This window comes from Medicago truncatula, chromosome 2, assembly GCF_003473485.1.
Source record: "Medicago truncatula cultivar Jemalong A17 chromosome 2, MtrunA17r5.0-ANR, whole genome shotgun sequence".
NCBI lineage: Eukaryota > Viridiplantae > Streptophyta > Magnoliopsida > Fabales > Fabaceae > Medicago > Medicago truncatula.
Window position 1 is genome coordinate 32218332 of NC_053043.1, and position 21508 is coordinate 32239839.

At 35.5% G+C, this 21508-nt stretch overlaps 3 protein-coding genes across 4 annotated transcripts; all 3 read left to right on the forward strand.

The window, feature by feature from the left end:
• Window positions 1-1351: 1351 nt before the first annotated feature.
• On the forward strand, window positions 1352-7345 carry LOC11440727 (serine carboxypeptidase II-2). Its single transcript, XM_003595842.4, has 9 exons — window positions 1352-1769; window positions 1998-2093; window positions 3140-3232; window positions 3315-3400; window positions 3510-3764; window positions 6084-6217; window positions 6542-6637; window positions 6753-6858; window positions 6987-7345. Exons 1-9 carry the CDS (start codon window positions 1385-1387, stop codon window positions 7155-7157), a joined length of 1422 nt encoding a protein of 473 aa, XP_003595890.1. The 5' UTR covers window positions 1352-1384; the 3' UTR covers window positions 7158-7345.
• A 1351-nt stretch (window positions 7346-8696) lies between these two features.
• Window positions 8697-15197, forward strand: LOC11418600 (serine carboxypeptidase II-2). Of its 2 annotated transcripts, XM_003595843.4 has the most exons (9): window positions 8698-9330; window positions 9551-9646; window positions 10699-10791; window positions 10874-10959; window positions 11085-11339; window positions 13883-14016; window positions 14395-14490; window positions 14601-14706; window positions 14828-15197. In XM_003595843.4, exons 1-9 carry the CDS (start codon window positions 8946-8948, stop codon window positions 14996-14998), a joined length of 1422 nt encoding a protein of 473 aa, XP_003595891.1. In that variant the 5' UTR covers window positions 8698-8945; the 3' UTR covers window positions 14999-15197. The 2 variants fall into 2 exon arrangements, with proteins under 2 accessions (XP_039686555.1, XP_003595891.1); XM_039830621.1 differs by lacking the exon at window positions 9551-9646 and having other exon boundaries at window positions 8697-9330.
• Window positions 15198-16269: 1072 nt separating this feature from the next.
• Window positions 16270-21198, forward strand: LOC11441733 (serine carboxypeptidase II-2). The gene is made up of 9 exons (XM_003595844.4): window positions 16270-16795; window positions 17018-17119; window positions 17888-17980; window positions 18063-18148; window positions 18283-18537; window positions 19873-20006; window positions 20380-20475; window positions 20595-20700; window positions 20793-21198. Exons 1-9 carry the CDS (start codon window positions 16414-16416, stop codon window positions 20955-20957), a joined length of 1419 nt encoding a protein of 472 aa, XP_003595892.1. The 5' UTR covers window positions 16270-16413; the 3' UTR covers window positions 20958-21198.
• The last annotated feature ends 310 nt before the right edge of the window (window positions 21199-21508 follow it).

Below are 21508 nucleotides of genomic sequence, written 5' to 3' on the forward strand. Positions count from 1 at the left end.
TTAATATGTAGTTACTTGGTAAATGGTGGTGGAGGATGCAGGTGGATGATAGGAGTTTGTGGTATAGAGTTTTGGTGGCAAGATATGGGAAGGTTGAAGGTTGTATAACACAGGGAGGGTCGAGACAATTCTTCTTGGTGGCAAAATTTGATTGATATTAAACATGGGGTTGGTTTGGAAGTTAGTCGTTGGTTTGATAATAATTTAGGGAGGTAGGTTGGAGATGGCACTAAAACTTTATTTTGGTGGCATCCGTGGATTGATGGTATGATCTTGAAGAATAGTTTTAGCCGCTTTTTTGATCTAGCTGTTAACAAAATGGTAACGGTGGCTGAAATATTTTCTCTTGGGTGTGGGGAGGATGGTGAAGCTTGGAAGTAGCTTGGGAGGAAGAAAAGGTTAAGGAGTGTTGTGAGATCTTAATCAATATTGTTTTGCAGCCTAATATTCATAATGGGTGGCTTTGACACTTACATGATTCCAACAAATACAACGTAACAAGTGCTTATAATGACATAATATCGTCGGTTAACATTGTGGCAGCTGATAACTCAAACACGATTAGGAATAACGAGGTCCCTCTGAATGGTAGCTTTTTTGCTTGGCGTTTGCTCCGTAACTGTTTACCAATAACATACAATTTAATCATAAGGCATATTCTTCATCATAATGCTCAACTTTGTGTTGCTGGTTGTGGTATAATGGAAGATATAGACCGTTTATTTATTTATTGTGATTTTTTTGAAATTTTTTGGATTGGTATCTCTAATTGGCTCGGTTTTATTACGGTGCATCCAAAACATGTGGCATACCATTTCCTTCAATTTGAAAATTTAGGTGGGTTCCAAAAATCATCTGAATGACTTTTCAACTCATATGGTTAGCTTGTGTGTGAATGATTTGGTGTGAAAGAAATGCTCGGATTTTTCGCAATCAAGATGAATCATTACAACAACTGCTTGACAAAATTAAGCTACAATCTTTCGGGTTGCTAAAAGCGAATAAAATTAATTTTGCTTTTACCTATCACTTGTGGTGACTTAACCATTTAGCTTGTTTGAGAATTTCTTTGCAATGAGATCTCTTTATCCTCTTTTTCTCTACTTTTTTCTATTTCATGTAATGTTATTTCTCCTGTGTTCGACACTCCTTGTAATCCGCTTTTTGAAAAAAAATATATTTTACTAAAATTTATTTATTTTTGAAAGAATTTTACTGAAATTTATTAAAAATGGTAATGTTCACTTTGGTTGGACCATATACACCTTAGACAACCCGTACTTAATTAAGTGCATCAATAACGAATTTATGAATGTGATTAAGCAAGTGGTCCTTATAAATACAATGTCATGGAAGTAGTGGTACATTGGCAACCGTATCTGAAATGGCCAATTCTGAGTGGTCTCAAATCTTTGCCATAACATTGGCAACCATTTTCCTATGCAACAACAATTTCACATTTGCAACAGACCCATTTGTCCAACAAGAACAAGACAGGATTGATAGACCACTCCCAGGTCAAAACTTCAACATCAGCTTTGAACATTACTCTGGTTATATAACAGTGAATGAGGATGCTGGTAGGAACTTGTTTTACTGGTTCATTCAAGCTGATCATGTAGATCCTACTTCAATGCCACTTCTTTTGTGGCTCAATGGTGGTCCTGGTTGTTCTTCTATTGCTTTTGGTGAAGCTGAAGAAATTGGCCCTTTTCATATTAATTCTGATTCCAAAACCCTCTATCTTAATCCATATTCTTGGAATCAAGGTGATTTAGAGTGATTCTTTGTTTAACCTTTCCAAAAATGTATGTATGTTATGTTTAATTGTGTTAATGTGTTGGGTTTGGTCCATACAGAACTTCTGTTTTCAATTGGGCCGTACAAGTGGACAATGAGATTTGTCCCCGTATTAATCGGTTATTGGGTCGGATACTGAGTTTAAAAAAATTACTGTTATGTTAAACTATTTCATTCGTGTTTGTTTTTTTTGTTAGTTGCCAACATTCTTTATATTGACTCGCCTGTCGGAGTTGGATTTTCCTATTCAAAGAATTCATCTGACATTCTCACCAATGGCGATAAGAGGACAGGTAATGTATCACTAATTTACACATTCCATCTATTTACAAATACACTAATTTACATGCATTAATTGATTTGGATAAACAACTTATTTGCAGCTTATAGCATAAGCTCTTATCATGATAAATACTTATGTATAAACTTTATAGCAAAAGATAAAACGAAAGTTAAATTGTTTTCGTATAAGCTAGAAGCTGTTTTCATAAGCTATCTTGCAGAACTTATGAAAATAACCTGAAAACAGATTATGAACAATGTCATAAGCTATTTTCGTAAGTTCTCCCATACAGTGCCACAACTCATATCACTAGATTAACTCAAATAAATCAATCTAAACATGCCCTTAATGAACTAGTCTTTTGGGATAAGTTCTTCCTCTGAGCTTATGCTCATTATATAGAGGGTTCTAAATAGTGAGGAAGTTGATGAAGTTTCACTTAGCAAAGTATCATGACGTCGGGTCTCACCTAAGTAATCAAGTTTACTGTGTCTGTTTTGTAGATAAAATTTGATTTTGAATGAATTTATTTTGTAAAATTGAGTTGGATGTAAAATAATGGGTCATGCTAACTAGTCCTTAAGAGCACTAGTTAAAGAAGCAAAAAATAGAATTTTGTATTGTGAAGAAAAGTTTTTAACTTCTAAAATGTTGTATGCACCACTTCCCAATGCCCAATTACACTCATTAGCAATTTCCTAAAATAATTTATGTTCATATACATTTAAGTAAAAGTGACTTTAACAATAAATTTCAGCCATAAAATCACGTTTATAGGTAAAAGCTTAAGGTCACTGATTCAAGTTAAAACCATTATGGAGGAAAAATCAATTCTATTTGACAACACTCAAACATATCAAAATCAATTTAACACTTCAAGCATTACTCTTGCCTCATTCAAAAGTGAAACCAAGCATAGGTGCTTAGAGTTTCTCCGTAATGGACTGGTTGTTTTGGATGAGTTCTCCTTTTGGGCTCACATAACACTTTACCAACCATTTTTCATGTATGTCAATTGAATCGAAGCAAATTAAATTATTAATTCGTTATGTGCAGCTGAGGATAATCTCATATTTCTATTGAAGTGGTTTGAGCGTTTTCCCCAGTATAAAAACACAGACTTTTTCATCAGTGGTGAGAGCTATGCAGGTAAACACAAATGGTGAGATAGATAAGGACACTTATCATGTCAAATGTTTGATTTCACTAATTCTAGTTTTCCTTGTTTCAGGACATTATGTTCCGCAACTTAGCCAAGTTATTGCCAAGTACAACTTAGAAACAAAACAAGATTCTATAAATCTCAAAGGGTACATGGTATGCATTCCATTTTTGCACAAAAACTAGTAATGATTCCATTTGTTTGGAACAGTTAGATCCTTTCACATTATTAACTGAATCAATAATATACACTTGTCTGCTGCAGGTAGGAAATGCTCTAACAGATGATTTCAGTGATCAATTGGGGATGTTCCAGTTTATGTGGTCCAGTGGTATGATTTCGGATCAAACATTCAAGCTCCTGAATCTGCTATGTGATTTTCAGCCAGTTGAACACCCATCAGATTCATGTGACAAAATCTGGGATATTGCCTATGAAGAAATGGGTGATATAGACCCATACAGTATCTTTACCCCTCCTTGCCATGTGAATGATAATCAGCTGGATAAAAGAAAGCATGTAAGTTGATCTTTCTAGCTTCTACTATTGTTTTATCTTGTCTTTAAAGGTCCTAATATTGTTGCCTGTTGAAGATTTCCTTGTTTGTGATGGTGCAGTACATGTTTACAAAAACATACTGTATTAAGATTTTGAAAAAGATCTTCTTAATGAGTCAAAAAAAAAAAGTTCTTAAAGATGTGATGTGCTCAGTTTGATTCTGTCCGGATAAATGCAGAGTTCCTTCTAAATTAATTTAAGATGAAGATTGATAGAGTACATGGCGTACATCTCATTTTTGTTAGTAATCGACTAGGCAAAATATTAAGCATAATTAGATTAACTAATGTTTGTTATGATAGCTCAGTAGTTAGATCATTTGCGTTATAAGCAGTTACTGAAATGGGCTTTTGTTCTACGGAAGTATGAGTTTAGAGAATTAGAATACAAAAACCCATCTTTCACAAACTTTAAATTTCACTCTAAGCACTCAGAATTCTCTGAAATCTTTATGGTATGTCAGAGTTTCTAAAGCCATCACGATGGAAACCAATCCTTATATTTGTTCGCCATTTTCCGCATCACAACGGTTGGATATTATCTTTGAGGGCTCACTGATTCAGTTTGAATCTCTAGTAATACCAATTAAAATCGTAGTGATTTGACATTGACGAGATTGAGTCTCTGCTTTTAGCTCTTAAGCAACACATTATAAACATAAGGGTGTTGTTGATTTTGCATCCCTGAATCTAACTCACACCTCTGCATCTATGGCTATTCCAAAACTATCTTGGCACATGAAAGTCTACCTCGGGTTCAAAATGATAGTTCTTTTGTTCCTCAAACTAATTTTCAGCACATGTGATGGATCTTTAGGATGCAATAATAATTTCAACACAAGTGTTCTAGTGTTGTCTTTGCTTCCTCTTACAGGCTTAACAACTAATGAGAAGTTTTCCGAATATTCGATAAAACCCCATCATACTCTTTCTGTGTAGCGGTCCTCCTAGGAGGAAGGGCTTAGGCATGCTTAAAAGTGGAGCCCTATTATTTTTGATTATGCAATTGTGAAGATAAGTGTACGATGCAGTTTAGGAATGGAAATATGTTGGGGTAAGATAGGATCCTAACACAATTCCTGACTTGGCCCTTGTTTGCATTCGATGGACAGCTCTGCAAACTAAATTAGAAAGGAGGAACCTGGATTAGTATTACTTGAAGCAGTATAGTAATATTCAGGAGAGGGAGAAGTGGATGTTTAGGTATGATTTTGCATAAGGTGCAGGTGAAGGAGAATCAATCTGTGCAGTAGGAGGGGAAGAGATGGGAGGAATTTGAAGGGAATGAGAAAAAGGGAAAGATAGAGGAATCCCTCAGTTTTTTTGAGAGAGAATTTTTTAAGGGAATGGGATGAATATACTTATGAGTAATTTTTTGTTTGTTTTAAGAGTATTATCAATAGAAGTAATGAATTTGAAATTTATTTGATATCCTCCAAAACCCTTCCCCAATGCATTTTTTTAGTTCCCCCATATGGGAGGGTTTTAGTTCAATGAAGAACAATAAAATCTCATGCAAGGTTGGGAAGGGAACAACTCACGCTTCATTAGTTCATTTTCTCTTTATTCCGTCCTTTTTCCTCAAAGCTCTCCCTTTCCATCCCAACTCCCAAACATAGCCCAAGATGGACCTGATAGTTTGAATAACACCAAGTGGGAGAACTCTGCAGGTTGCAACTAATGCAGGAGGAGATTCACTGGAAAAAGGGAATTTAGTTTCGTGAAACAGGACATCTTTAGTAATGAACATTTAACTTGGGGGTCGCACAGCTGCTGCCATCTTCTGACTGCTGGATCTGTTGCTCTGTTACCGCCACCAACGTTTCAGTTGTCTGGCGATATAATATGGTTGCAGTGTGTTTCATTTCAGAGTTTTGCGTTTGTTATCATAACATTAGGTATATTGAGATAAAAGAGGATTGAGACTTAGAAGAATCCGGGTTCATCCTTTATGACAATAAGTAACCAAGAAAGGTATATTCAGTAGTTCTAAATTGAAGTTAATTTTGTTAAACAACAAAAAATCTATGACTAATACTTCTGCCTATTAATTTGAAAATAAATTAGATATAATTGCCCATAACTAACTTTTTAATTATTGCCTACGTACTGTCCATAACAACCTCAATTATCACAAAACATCCAAAATGATAGAAATTCTACACTTTAGCTTATATATTCCAACTACAGATACCGAGGCATATTCTCAACATTGAATTATATGATTTTTTTTATAACATAAATCCTTATTAATATCACAAAGGTATATGATTTGTAACAGAGTTTTGGAAGACTCAGAAGTGTGTATGATCCTTGCACAGAGAAACACAGCATTATATACTTCAATCGACCAGAGGTCCAAAGGGCTCTACATGTTGATCCAGATCATAAGCCTGATAAATGGCAGACCTGCAGGTAAGGCTCAAAACAGAAACTTTTGAAAGTCTTTACATATTATAACAGCATGTGTTACAAATCACATAACCACCTCATTTCAAATATACGACGAACTGAAATGTAGAAACAGTATGAAAATAGTACTGAAAACAGAAATACTGTTGGAGAAGCAAAATACTATTCTGCACTATTAACTAACAATTGCAGAATTCTTGCAATTATATTAATACTTGGTACTGATTCCAAGGATTTTAGGCACAACATAAAGTGCATCACTGTATTTCTTTCCATGTTTGTAACAAATTCATAAGATCATAATCCAATTATTATCATTTATTGCAGTGATGTGGTAGGTACTAACTGGAAGGATTCACCTACATCAGTGCTCAATATATATCGTGAACTTATTCCTACCGGGCTGCGAATATGGATATTCAGGTTACTCATTCATCCACTGTCACTCGCATCGCATATCATTTTTTTCCAAAAGTAATTTTAGGTGCCAAAGGGACTTACATTTTTGTGTTTCCTTATTTCATCTATGTCATGGCAGTGGTAATACTGATGCTGTAATCCCAGTAGCATCTACTCGCTATTCCATAAATGCTCTCAAGCTTCCAACTTTGAGCCCCTGGCGTGCATGGTATGATGATGGGGAGGTAAGTCATAATAGACAGATAGATTCCATCTATTTTCTTCGTTTAGATTATATTTTCACATTGGGTAGCTATCGCTCACTTAACATTGACTTCATTGCATTGACATTGACATATAATTGAACAAACAGGTAGGAGGATGGACCCAAGAATACGCCGGACTCACATTTGTTAACGTAAGGGGTGCAGGGCACGAAGTTCCTCTGCATAGACCAAAACTTGCTCTAACATTGATCAAAGCCTTCTTAGAAGGAACCTCCATGCCAACTCTTGAACCACGCACACTCACCGCCGCAATTTGATATGATACATTCAAGATTATGGTTGTTAGATTGCCGTTTGTATTTGTCTTTATTAGAAAACAAGTGGTAAATGCGATATGTTGTTCCTCAACCAAAGACTGGTTTAAATAAAGAGGATACAAATACAATTAATTCTCTTCCTAGAATCAAGAGAGTTTATTTAACGATTGAGCCGTGTTGATTGATTAGTCTCACAGTTCTACTTACAAATATCTTTGATTGGCAAGGACAAAAAACCTAAAAAATGGTATTGATTGATTTAAATAATTATTAGTAAACAAATTCTATTAATCGATTGATAAAACTAAGTAATTTATTGTAATGATTTCATGCTTTTGGTCGGAAACAGTTGTATGATACACTCTGCTAACACAAAATGTACAGGATATACACTCTTCGAGGAGTGTGGGCTCCAAGAATATTCAGGCAAGGAAAAGGAAGCAAAATTTAGAGAGAATTTAGAGAGAAAATGGTTTCAATGTACTTCATTCATGCTGAAAACTACTAGTACAATGAACAAATCAACATGTTATATAGGGTAAAGGCATACATGACTAACTGAATAACAAACTACACAGGGGTAGAAATTAACAGTAAAAGACATCATAATAATTATTGAAAGTTACTCTTCACACTTATGAAATCGTTCATTCCTTTGACTGCCGCTGATACAAGGGAATGAACAATTTCATAAGTGAGAAGAGTAATTTTTATAATTATTTGATTTTGAAGACCTAAAGGTGTTGTCGTGGCAATGGGTATTCCATAGGTTGAAGATTCCCATTTATTTGTATTATGAATGGTGTTGGAATCCTAGACTATGTTTGTTGAGGTAGTTTTTTGGGTCAGCTGTTGTGGCGTTGGTGCTGATTCGGGTGTTCTGGCGTTGTTGCGTCGTTGCTGTTTGTTTTTGGTGCGTAGCCGGAGGGTGCCCTTACTGTTTTAGACTTGCTGGCAGGCTACAGGTTCGATTCTGTTTTCTGTTGTTCGGGTCTGCAGTACTCCCTTTTTGCTGGTTGTTGGCCTGCGGGGGCTGTTCTGTGGTTGTAGTTTTAGGTGACTGTGTTTTTCAGTCATTTTTGCTGCCTGTTAGTAGTGCTCAGGGGACTGCATTGATGTTTTTAGTGGCCTTTTTTTCTTTAGTTTTTTGGGGCCGGTTGCACCTTGGTTTGATGTTTCATTTGTACCTCTTGTGCTTGAAACACTTGTAAATAATATTTTGCTGTCTCAAAAAAAAAAAAAAAAAACATTGAATAGGGATTCCATAATAGAAAATCTTATCTAAAAAATACAAATTATTTTCATCAGATTAATAATTACAACACTTTTTATTTTTTATGTAAAATAACTTTTTGTTTTCTAAATTAAGACCTTTAGGACACTCATTATCATCTTTATTAGTCTTATAATGTTATAAATAAATTATATGATATATATATATATATATATATATATATATATATATATATATAGGGTCAAATTGCATAAATATCAAAATGTTGGTTAAAAAATATGATAGGCGAGTGGGGTCAGGAGACCCGCGTTGCCCCCACCCTCAATCCGTGGCTGAGCCTATGACACCAATTTTACAACATGTCAAAAAACACATGTATCATTCAGACATCAATAGGTAGAAAACAAAATTAAAATAGTAAATGGCAGAAACAATGTTGCACTGGACAGTTCCTCCATTAATGAACAACCCAAAAGTTGTTCATTACATTAAACAAGTGGTCCTTATAGAGACAATGTTATGGAAGAAATGGTACATTGGCAATTGTATCTGAAATGGCCAATTCTGAGTGGTCTCAAATCTTTGCCATAACATTGGCAACCATTTTCCTATGCAACAACAATTTCACATTTGCAACAGACCCATTTGTCCAACAAGAACATGACAGGATTGATAGACCACTCCCAGGTCAAAACTTCAACATCAGCTTTGAACACTATTCTGGTTATATAACAGTGAATGAGGATGCTGGTAGGAACTTGTTTTACTGGTTCATTCAAGCTGATCATGTAGATCCTACTTCAAAGCCACTTCTTTTGTGGCTCAATGGTGGTCCTGGTTGTTCTTCTATTGCTTATGGTGAAGCTGAGGAAATTGGTCCTTTTCATATTAATTCAGATGGCAAAAACCTTCATTTTAATCCTTATTATTGGAATCAAGGTGAGTTAAGAGTTATTCTGTGTTTACCAATTCAAAAAATATATTTATGTTATGTGGAATTGTATTCCTGTGTTGGGTGTGTCTACTTCAATTGGTTTCTCACTAGTGGACGGTGGGGTTGGTATCCTAGATTAGACGGCCATTAGGTCGGATATCGAGTTTCCAATAAAAAATGCCATGTTAAACTGTTTTATTTGTGTTTTTTTTTTTTTTTTTGTAGTTGCCAATTTTCTTTATATCGAATCTCCTGTTGGAGTTGGATTTTCATATTCAAAGAATTCATCTGACATTCTCAACAATGGCGATAAGAGGACAGGTAAGGTATCGCTTACTTGGATCTAGATTCTTTGCATTTTCTTATACATGCTTTTTCACGCATTAATTAATCATGGTCGAACCAACATTATGCTGGGAGAGTTGTGACTCTCACAGAAAAGAACCCTAATTCGATTCCTGGATTCATTTATTTGGGAGTTAGCCCAGCCCTGGTAAAAAAATGAAATCAGATGTCCCGCTGCCGATGAATAGTCTCATAGCAGGCCCAAAGGGCCTAAGCCGTAGGATACATTGGGGAGCCTACTGGGGTCAAAGATCCTAATTACGGGGTGTTAGCAAAAAAAAGTCTTGGTCATTGATTTGAGATTAGTCGTATAACATTACCAGGGGTGGCCTTGGCGGGATGGGTGACTGCCCAGGGCAAGAGCACAAAAAATCTTAGGACCGACCCTGAACATTACACCTGTATCAGATTATCTTTAAATAGTCTATACCAAGATTAATTAAGGTGTCACGCATTTGGAGTCTCAATTATGAAGTGAAACTTATAAGCCGAAGGATTCTTACTTTTAATAGAGTAGTATTTTGTGACGAGTTCTCCCATTTGGTGAATGCTCGTTATATTGGTGTGTTTGTTGGGATGTTGACTTCTTTGAAATAATTGTCCACAGAGAGTTCTGATCGATGAGGAAGTTGAGTGGATTGTCCATGAGTGAAGTGTCATGACGTTGTCTCTCGATTAGTGAGAGTTCGTAAAATTGATTTAAGTTAAAATTCAGCTGGATGTAAATATGGTTGGACACATTCACGTAAAAATCAAGTTTTCAGGCTAATGCTTTAAATCACAGTTTCAAGTTAGAATCTATTCTAGAGACACAGTCAATTCTACTTGACAATACTCAAACATGTCTAAATCAATTTAATATTTTCAGAATCACTTTTGCATCCATCGAAAATGAAACCAAACACACGTGTCTAGGGGTTCTTACTAACGGACTTGTTTTTCAACGAGCTCTACTTTTTGGAGTCCATAGCACTTCGTGTATGACGATTGAATCAAATTAAATTAATTTAATAATTCTTTATGTGCAGCTGAGGATAATCTCATATTTCTTTTAAAGTGGTTTGAGCGTTTTCCCCAGTACAAAAAAACAGACTTTTTCATCAGTGGTGAGAGCTATGCAGGTAAACGCAAATGGTGAGATAGATGAGGACATATATTATGTCTAGTGTTTGAGTTCTCTAACTTTGGTCTTGCTTGTTTCAGGACATTATATTCCTCAACTTAGCCAAGTTATTGTCAAGTACAACTCGGCTACAAAACAAGATTCTATAAATTTCAAAGGTTTCCTGGTATGAATTCCATTTTTACACAAAAAAATAGTAATAATCCCATGCAATATTGCAAGAACGTGGAGAAAAAATTGCCGAAAACAACGTGTCATTAGGGGAATAATATGTATCTCTGTCTGCTGCAGGTAGGAAATGCTGTAACAGATGATTTCCATGATCAATTGGGGATTTTCGAGTTTTTGTGGACAAATGGTATGATTTCGGATCAAACATTCAAGCTCTTGAACTTGCTATGTGATTTTCAGTCATTCGAACACCCGTCAAAGTCATGTGAAAGGATCTTGGAAATTGCTGATAAGGAAATGGGTAATATAGACCCATTCAGTATCTTTACCCCTCCTTGCCATGAGAATGATAATCAGCCGGATAGAAGAAAGCATGTAAGTTGATCTTTCTAGCTTCTACTATTGTTTTATCTTGTCTTTAAAGGTCCTAATATTGTTGCCTGTTGAAGATTTCCTTGTTTGTGATGGTGCAGTACATGTTTACAAAAACATACTGTATTAAGTTAAGATTATGAAAAAGATCTTAATGGGTAAAAAAAAAAATGTTCTTAAAATGTGATGTGCTCAGTTTGATTCTGTCTAGATAAATGGAGCGTTCCTTCTAAATTAATTGAAGATGCAGAATGATAGAGTACATGGGTTACATCCTATTTTTGTTAGTAAGCAACTAGGCAGAATATTAAGCAAAATATATAGGATATATGTCACATGACTGAAATGGGTTCTGCCAAAGGCATCTCAATTCCTCTGCCTGAAAATCTGAATCTGTACAATTATGGTTCTTTATTTGGATGTTAATCATCCATATGAGTCTTGGCTAGGAAACCTTGGATATATTTAGTTTGGGACAGAAGGAGTTTGGAAATTACAATTTGAATCCTGGAAGCAGAACCGGCAGTAAATATTATATCACTATCATCATCGACTTAGATCAATGTGTAAAGGCAGCATGCAACAGTTTTAAGATTCAACAAGGAGAGATCACATTTACTTTCTGAGAAGCCAAAACCGACGAGTTTTTTTGAGCACTTCATATCATGTTCTAGGCTTCCTACCCTTGCTATATGCGGTTACACATTTCTGTTTTTAGAGTTCGGAATTCGGCTGTAGGTGCAGCTTTAGCACAGCTTGTGCTATAAACTATGTTTGTATAAATATTTTGGTTCAATAAATTTATTTGGCTTGTAAGAAAAGCATTAAATTGATGGATTCGCTATTTATTTGGCTTATAAGATAATGTGCACTGTAACAACCTTACAGGCTAAACAACTAATGAGAAGTTTTCTGAATATTCGATAAAACCCCATCATACTCTTTCTGTGTAGCGGTCCTCCGGAGGAAGGGCCTAGGCATGCTTAAAAGTGGAGCCCTATTATTTTTTATTCTTCAATTGTAAAGATAAGTGTACGATGCAGTTTAGGAATGGGAATATGTTGGGGTAAGAAAGGATTCTAACACAATTCCTGGCTTGGACCTTGTTTGCATTCGATGGACAGCTCTGCTAACTAAATTAGAAAGGAGGAACCTGGATTAGTATTACTTGAAGCAGTATAGTAATATTCATGAGACGGAGAAGAGGATGTTTGAGTATCATTTTGCATAAGGTGCAGGTGAAGGAGAATCAACCTGTGCGGTAAGATGGGAGGAATTTGAAGGGAATGAGAAAAAGGGAAAGATAGAGGAATCAATTCCTCAGTTTTTTTGAGAGAGCATTTTTTAAGGGAATGGGATGAATATACTTAAGAGTAATTTTTTGTTTGTTTTAAGTGTATTATCAAGAGAAGTAGTGAATTTGAAATTTATTCGATATCCTCCAAAACCCTTCCCCAATGCATCTTTTTAGTTCCCCATATTGGAGGGTTTTAGTCCAATGAAGAAAAATAAAATCTCATGCAAGGTTGGGAACATAGTCACATAATTCGTAATTCGCGTTGGTACGCGGTACGCAATATGTGAAGAATCCGGCACGTATGGGGGTATAGAGTTTCAGTATGCGTCGGTTCGTAATTCCAGTGTCCAAAAGAAATAAGGCCAACACTAAGATAAAATGACACACATCATCCAAAAGTTGACAGGCAGTTAGTAGCATAAGTGCACAACTCGGTTGTTTAAACCTTAAGCTTAAGTCCCACATCGGATGATTTGAAAGAACAAGAGAAGAGAGCTGTTTATAAAACCAACCAAATGGAGCGCATACTGTATGGATTAATGTATACGGTGCATATCACCGTTTATTATTATTTTTTGTTTATTTTATAGTTCAAACCTTTTTTTTTCCCAACCAATTAGTGCTATTCTTTCCCTGGTACGCCATTTGTTGCGAATTCCACACGAATTGGTTCGCGGTTCTCCGCCAAATGAACGAATTATGTTACTATGGTTGGGAACTACTCACCCTTCGTTAGTTCATTTTCTCTTTATTCCGTCCTTTATCCTCAAAACTCTCCCTTTCCATCCAAACTCCCAAGCATAGCCCAAGATGGACCTGATAGTTTGAATAACACCAAGTGGGAGAACTCTGCAGGTTGCAACTAATGCAGGTGGAGATTCACTGGAAAAGGAGAATTTAGTTTCATGAAACAGGACATCTTTAGTAATGAACATTTAACTTGGGGGTTGCACAGCTGCTGCCAGCTTCTGACCGCTGAATCTGTGACTAATACTTCTGCCTGTTAATTTGAAAATAAATTACAAAAATAACTGCACATAATTAACTTTGTAAATTATTGCCTACGTACTGTCCATAACAACCTCAGTTATCACAAAGCATCCAAAATGATAGAAATTCTACACTTTAGCTTATAAATTCCAACTACAGATACCGAGGCATATTCTCAACATTGAATTATATGATTTTTTATTTTATTTTTATAACATAAATCCTTATTCATATCACCAAGGTATATGATTTGTAACAGAGTTTTGGAAGACTCAGAGGTGTGTATGATCCTTGTACAGAGAATCACAGTAATATATACTTCAATCGACCAGAGGTCCAAAGGGCTCTACATGTTAATCCAGATCATAAGCCTGATAAATGGCAGACCTGCAGGTAAGGCTCAAAAACAGAAACTTTAGAAAGTCTTTACATTTTTTTTTTTTTTAAAACTCGTATCTGATCCAATAGAAAGTCTTTACATATTATAACAGCATGTGTTACAAATCATATAACCACCTAATTTCAAATATACGACGAACTGAAATGTAGAAACGGTATGAAAATAGTACTGAAAACAGAAATACTGTCGGAGAAGCAAAACACTATTCTGCACTATTAACTAACAATTGAAGAATTCTTGCAACTATGACATTTAATAATTGGTACTAACTTCAAGAATTTTAGGCACAACATAAAGTGCATCCCTGTATTTCTTTCCACGTTTATAACAAATTCATAAGATCATAATCCAGTTATTATCATTTATTACAGTGATGTGGTAGGTACTAACTGGAAGGATTCACCTAGGTCAGTGCTCAATATATATCGTGAACTTATTCCTACCGGGCTGCGAATATGGATATTCAGGTTACTCATTCATCCACTGTCACTCGCATATCATTTTTTTCCTAAAGTAATTTTAGGCGCCAAAGGGACTTACATTTTTGTGTTTCCTCAATTCATCTATGTCATGGCAGTGGTAATACTGATGCTATAATCCCAGTAACATCTACTCGCTATTCCATAAATGCTCTTAAGCTTCCAACTGTGAGCCCATGGCGTGCATGGTATGACGATGGGGAGGTAAGTCATAATAGACAGATAGATTCCATTATTTTCTTCGTTTAGATTATATTTTCGCATTGGGTAGCTATCGTTCACTTAACAGTGACTTCATTGCATTGACATATAATTGAACAAACAGGTAGGAGGATGGACCCAAGAATACGCCGGACTCACATTTGTTAACGTAAGGGGTGCAGGGCACGAAGTTCCTCTGCATAGACCAAAACTTGCTCTAACATTGATCAAAGCCTTCTTAGAAGGAACCTCCATGCCAACTCTTGAACCACGCACACTCACCGCCACAATTTGATATGATACATTCAAGTTTATGGTTGTTACCTTCCCGTTTGTATTTGTCTTTATTAGAAAACAAGTGGTGAATGCAATACGTTGTTCCTCAACCAAGGACTGGTTTAAATAAAGAGGATACAAATACAGTTAATTCTCTTCCTTGAATAAAGAGAGTTGTACTCGAGTTTATTTAACGATTGAGCCAAGTTGTTTGATTAGTCTCACAGTTCTACTTACAAATATCTTTGATTGGCAAGGACAAAGAAAACCTCAAAAATGGTATTGATTGATTTAAATAATTATCAGTAAACAAATTGTATTAATCGATTGATAAAACTAATTGACTTGTAGTAATGATTTCATGCTTTTAGTAGTAAACAGTTGTATGATACACTCTGCTAACACAAAATATACAGGATATATGCATTCTTCGAGGAGTTTGGGCATCCAGAATATTCAGGCAATGAAAAGAAAGCATAATTTAGAGAAAAATGGTTTCAATGTACTTCATTCATGCTGAAAACTACTAGTACAATGAACAAATCAACAAGTTATATAGGGTAAAGGCACACAAGAATAGCTGAATAACAAACTACAGAAGGGTAGTAATTAACAGTAAAAGGAATCCTAATTATTATTTGATTATTAGGAAAGCCAACAATGCCAAGAGACTTTTTGGTGTATCGGAACAATATACAAATATATCTCAAAGGGACTCACATTTTAATATGATGACCTATTTTTCTTTTTTTGATATAATTTTACACGTGACTATATTTTTATTCATATATTAAATATAGGATAAGTCTTTTGAATTTATTGAAATTCCAACAAACTTAGCATATGTTTGGTTTCAATTTTGGATGTTTTTTTTTAATGAGAAATGATAGTATGTTATTTGTTATGTTATTATTTTCTCCTTTGTCAGGATTCAAACTTTGGACCTTTAAATCCCCAACTCTTTTAATCCCTTAGTAATTTTACATAAATACATCCCAAATATAAATAACTTAAATTCAACTCACCTTTATCCATAATCTATTTTTCAAAATCATTTGTCATCATCGCAGAACCAAACACGCATTTAACCAAAATTGCCTAAATAGAAATGTGTGCCAATAAAATGAAATTTTCAGTTTACAGAAACAAAAACTTGGAGGGTTTAACTGTATAAGGAACATTCCTACTTACATCATGTGTCAAAACACATAACTATAGAAGTTAGAGACGTAACCTGCAATTCATGTATTATCTTTGACACCAACGTGAACAACACACCTACTCAATTAACTTGGATGCAAAGATACAAAAACTGACAGTGCAAAAATACAAAACTGACATTCAATAATTACCTTATCTTCATATACTATAGTTAATTAATATTCTTATAAATACTACAGAATTGAGTGGTACTGTACCTATCTACCATCTGAAATGGCCAATTCTAAGTGGTCTCAAATTTTGTTCATTGTCATCATAACATTGGCAAACCTTTTCCAATGTAACATTGCAACAGATCCATTTGTCCAACAAGGACAGGACAATATTGGTAGAGCACTTCCAGGTCAAAACTTCAACATCAGCTTTGAACATTACTCTGGTTATATAACAGTGAATGAGGATGTTGGTAGGAACTTGTTTTACTGGTTCATTCAAGCTGATCATGTAGATCCTACTTCTAAGCCACTTCTTTTGTGGTTCAATGGTGGTCCTGGTTGTTCTTCTATTGCTTATGGTGAAGCTGAGGAAATTGGTCCTTTTCATATTAATTCAGATGGCAAAAACCTTCATTTTAATCCTTATTCTTGGAATCAAGGTGATTTCCAGTAATTCTGTGTTTAACCATTCAAAAAATTTATTTATTTTATGTTGAATTGTATTCATGTGTTGGGTGTGTTTACTTGGATTGGTGTCTTGCTAGTGGACAATGGGATTGGTATCCTGAATTAGCCAGTCATTGGGTCGGATATCAAGTTTCCAATAAAAAATGCTATGTTAAACTGTTTAATTTGTGTTTTTTATTTTTTTTATTCTGTAGTTGCCAATATTCTTTATATTGACTCTCCTGTTGGAGTTGGATTTTCATATTCAACAAAGAATTCATCTGATGACATTCTCAACAATGGCGATAAGAGGACAGGTAAGGTGTCACTTACTTGGATCTAGATTACTTGCCTTTACTAATACACGCTTTTTTACGCAGTAAATAATCTTGATCATACCAACTTTGTGTTGAGAGAGTTGGGAGGTAGCCCAACCCTTGTAAAAAAAAAAAATCAGACGTCCTACTGCTGAGAATTAGTCTCATAGCAGGCCCAAAGGGCCCAAGCCATAGGATACATTCGGGCGTTTACTGGGGGTCAAAGATCCTAATTACGGTGGGTTGATGAAAAAAGTCTTGGTCATTGATTTGAGATTAGTCCTATAACATTACACCTATATCATATCATCATTAAATAATCTATACCATTGATTTGAGGTCAGACGACCAAGATTAATTAAGGTGTCACACATTTGGAGTCTCCATTATGAAGTTAAACTTATAAGATAAAGGATTCTTACTCTTAATAGACTAGTATTTTATGACGAGTCCTCTGAATTGGCTGATGCTCATTATATTGGTGCTTTTGTTGGGAGGTTGACTTATTTGAAAGAATTGTCCACAAAGGGTTCTGATCGATGAGGAAGTTGAGTGAAGTGTCATGACGTTATCTCTCGAATAGTGAGACTTTGTAAAATCGATTTAATATTTTCATAATCACTTTTGCATCCATCGAAAATGAAACCAAACATACGTGTCTAGGGGTTCTCCCTAACAGACTAGTTGTTTTGGATGAGCTCTCTTATTGGAGTTCATAATACTTCATGTATGTTCATTGAATAAAATAAAATTATCCTTTATGTGCAGCTGAGGATAATCTCATATTTCTATTAAAGTGGTTTGAGCGTTTTCCCCAGTACAAAAAAACAGACTTTTTCATCAGTGGTGAGAGCTATGCAGGTAAGCACAAGTGGTGGGATAGACAAGGGCACTTATCATGTCAAGTGTTTGAGTTCTCTAATTTTGGTTTTCCTTGTTTCAGGACATTATGTTCCACAACTTAGCCAAGTTATTGTCAAGTACAACTCAGCTACAAAACACGATTCTATAAATTTCAAAGGTTTCATGGTATGAATTCCATTTTTACACAAAACAATAAAAAATAAACTAGTAGTAATCCCATGCAATATTGTAAGAATGTGGAGAATAAATTGCCGAAAACGTGTCATTAGGGGAATAATATGTATCTCTGTCTGCTGCAGGTGGGAAATGCTCTAACAGATGATTTCCATGATCAATTGGGGATTTTCGAGTTTATGTGGACAAATGGTATGATCTCGGATCAAACATTCAAGCTCTTGAACTTGCTATGTGATTTTCAGTCAGTCGAACACCCGTCACAGTCCTGTGAAAGGATCTTGGAAATTGCTGATAAGGAAATGGGTAATATAGACCCATACAGTATCTTCACTCCTCCTTGCCATGCTAATGATAATCAGCAGATCAAAAGAAAGAATGTAAGTTACTTTTCTTGCATCTTAACTGACACAAACATCGATAATTATTTAAGCAAATAGAAGTAATTGAATGTAACATCATTGTTAGACACTGACACGTCCCAGACGCCAGGTACGCCTTCAACCAGAGGTGTCGGTGCTACATAGATAGAGTACATGGGTTAAATCCTGGTTCTGTGTGTATGCAACTAGGCCGGATATTAAGCATAATAAAATAATTTAATACTTGTTATGACAGTTCAGCAGTTATATCATTTCTGTTACAAGCAGTTACTGAACTGCCTTGTACTCTATTAAAACACAAGTTTAAAGAATTAGAACACAGAAACCAATCACTTACAACTTCTCAATTTCACTCTAAACTCTCAAAATTCTCTAAAATCACAACCTCAAATGCCTCTGCCCCAGCCCCAGCCAGATTCGCTTGCAGCTCAGCCACAATACATAACTCTTCTTTTTTGGGTGCAAACTCTCTTATTCGCATGCAGCTCGGCCACAATACAGTAACAGCCTAGCAGGCTTAACCACTAATGCAAAGGTTTCCGAGTAGTCACAACCATAGCTTTTATGAAACTCCTGGCCAATAAGTCTTGCCTTATTGACTGCACCATCTGGTTTTTCCTTAATCTTGAATACTCTGCAGCTCTCCAATGAGGAGAAGCATAGGCTTGCTAAAAAGTGGAAGGCTCTGAATCTATATATAGAAGTTTTAAGATGCCGTCAAGGCTCGACAATACCCAACTCAGGAGAGGGAGAAAAGGTTTTTGCGCAGCATGCTGCATAGGTTCGGGGGAAGGAGAAATAACTTGTGCAGTAGAAGGTTGACACAAAGACGGACCAGATAGTGAAAAAGTAATAGAAGGAATGGGGTCAGTAGTTAGAATAACACCGTGAGGGACAACTCTGGAGGTTGCATTTGGTGCCGGTGGAGAGACATTCTTAATACGATAATCTTTCTTAACCCTGGAAAACTGTCAGATAATCTGATGTTGAGTAGCGAGGTAAGTGAAGTGCCAAGGAATGTCATTCCAAACAACTTAAAAAGGGAATTTAGTTTCGTCAAACATGACATATTTAGAAATGAACATTTTTCCTTCCTTATCTAGATACTTCTACCTTTCATGACAAGATGAGTAACCAAGTAAGGTACATTCGATAGATCTAAATTGAAGTTTATATTTTTTAAATACACGAAATATCTAACTGAATTATAGAGTCCAGCCTATGAACAACAACTATGGCTACCGATGCATATTCTCAACACTGAATTATAGAGTCCTGAATTATATGATTTTATATCATAAACCCTCATTCATATGCTCTGTCATGTAACAGAGTGTTGGAAGACTAAGAGGCGTGTATGATCCTTGCACCGAAAAGCACAGCACTATATACTTCAATCGACCAGAGGTCCAAAGGATTCTACATGTTGATCCAGATTATAAGCCTGCTAAATGGGAGACCTGCAGGTAATGCTCATCTACTTATTTCCACATCATGTGTTACAAATCGCATAACAACCTTTTTAACATTGAAAAATAGAAGTGACAAAACAAAAACCAACTCGGAGGAAGCTTCATGTATATGATGAACTGCAATGTAGAAACTGAATGATTCTATCTCTGCACCTTTTCTGTACTTTTTATACAGAGTTCCTTTGCATATGATATTAACTTATTAACTAACAATTCAAGAATCCTTGTAAGTTGTAACTAAATCATTTGATATTACGTAGTGACTTCAGGGATTTAGGCACAGCATAAAGTGCATCACCATATTTTTCTTTCATGTTTATAACAAACTCTCAAGATCAGAATCCACTTATTCTCTCATTCATTGCAGCACTGTGGTAAATACAAACTGGAAGGATTCTCCTAGAACAGTACTCGACATATATCGTGAACTTATTCCTACTGGTCTACGAATATGGATATTCAGGTTACTCATTCATCCACTGTAACTCATATAAAATTTTTTTTTTTCGCCAAAAAATATTTTGGACTCCAAAGCGGCTTACACTTTTTTTGTGTTTTCGCAATTCATCTATGTCATGTCAGTGGCAATACAGATGCTGTAATCCCAGTAACATCTACTCGCTATACTATAAATGCTCTCAAGCTTCCAACCGTGAGCCCTTGGCGTGCATGGTATGATGACGGGGAGGTAAGTCAGTAATAGATAAATAGATAGATAGATATTGTTCATTTCACATTTACTTCAGTGCATTGATATTGATATCTAAGTGAACCAATCAGGTAGGAGGATGGACCCAAGAATACGCCGGACTCACGTTTGTAAATGTAAGGGGTGCCGGGCATGAAGTTCCTCTGCATAGACCAAAACTTGCGCTAACATTGATCAAAGCCTTCTTAGCAGGAACCTCCATGCCAACTCTTGAACCACTCACCGCCGCCTCTTGATATGATTCGTTCAAGTTATGGTTGTTACATTGCCATTTGTGTTTGTTTTCCATTGAATATTTGTCAATAGTATTCTTCCAAGCAGTGCTATATGTAGCACAATTTATTCTTACAGGAAATGCACAAACGGTGATATGTATTTTCTTAAGAAACCTTAAGTTCTTATCTCCTGCATCTGAGATAAATCTGGTGTAATGGAGTATAAGCCAATCAAAATGTTACGTTAACTTTTCGTTCGATACATATTTCTCTATTTATCGATTTTTACTCATCATAGATTTGTACTCTTAAGAGAGTTTATTTACCGATTGAGCCGACTTCATTGGTTAGTCTCAAAGTTTCACTTTCAAATACATTTGTTTTTATTGACAAGGAAAAAGAAAACCTAGAAATCAAGTATTTTCGTGTGCATTTTTTCTCTCGAAATGATAACTCATTCTTAACAAGTTCGAAGCCATAACTCAAACTCTTCACCACTTATAAACCCTTTAGGGGTGTCTGGCATGGTTGAAAATTTTAGTTTCAAAACTTAAATTTGAAAACAAAACATA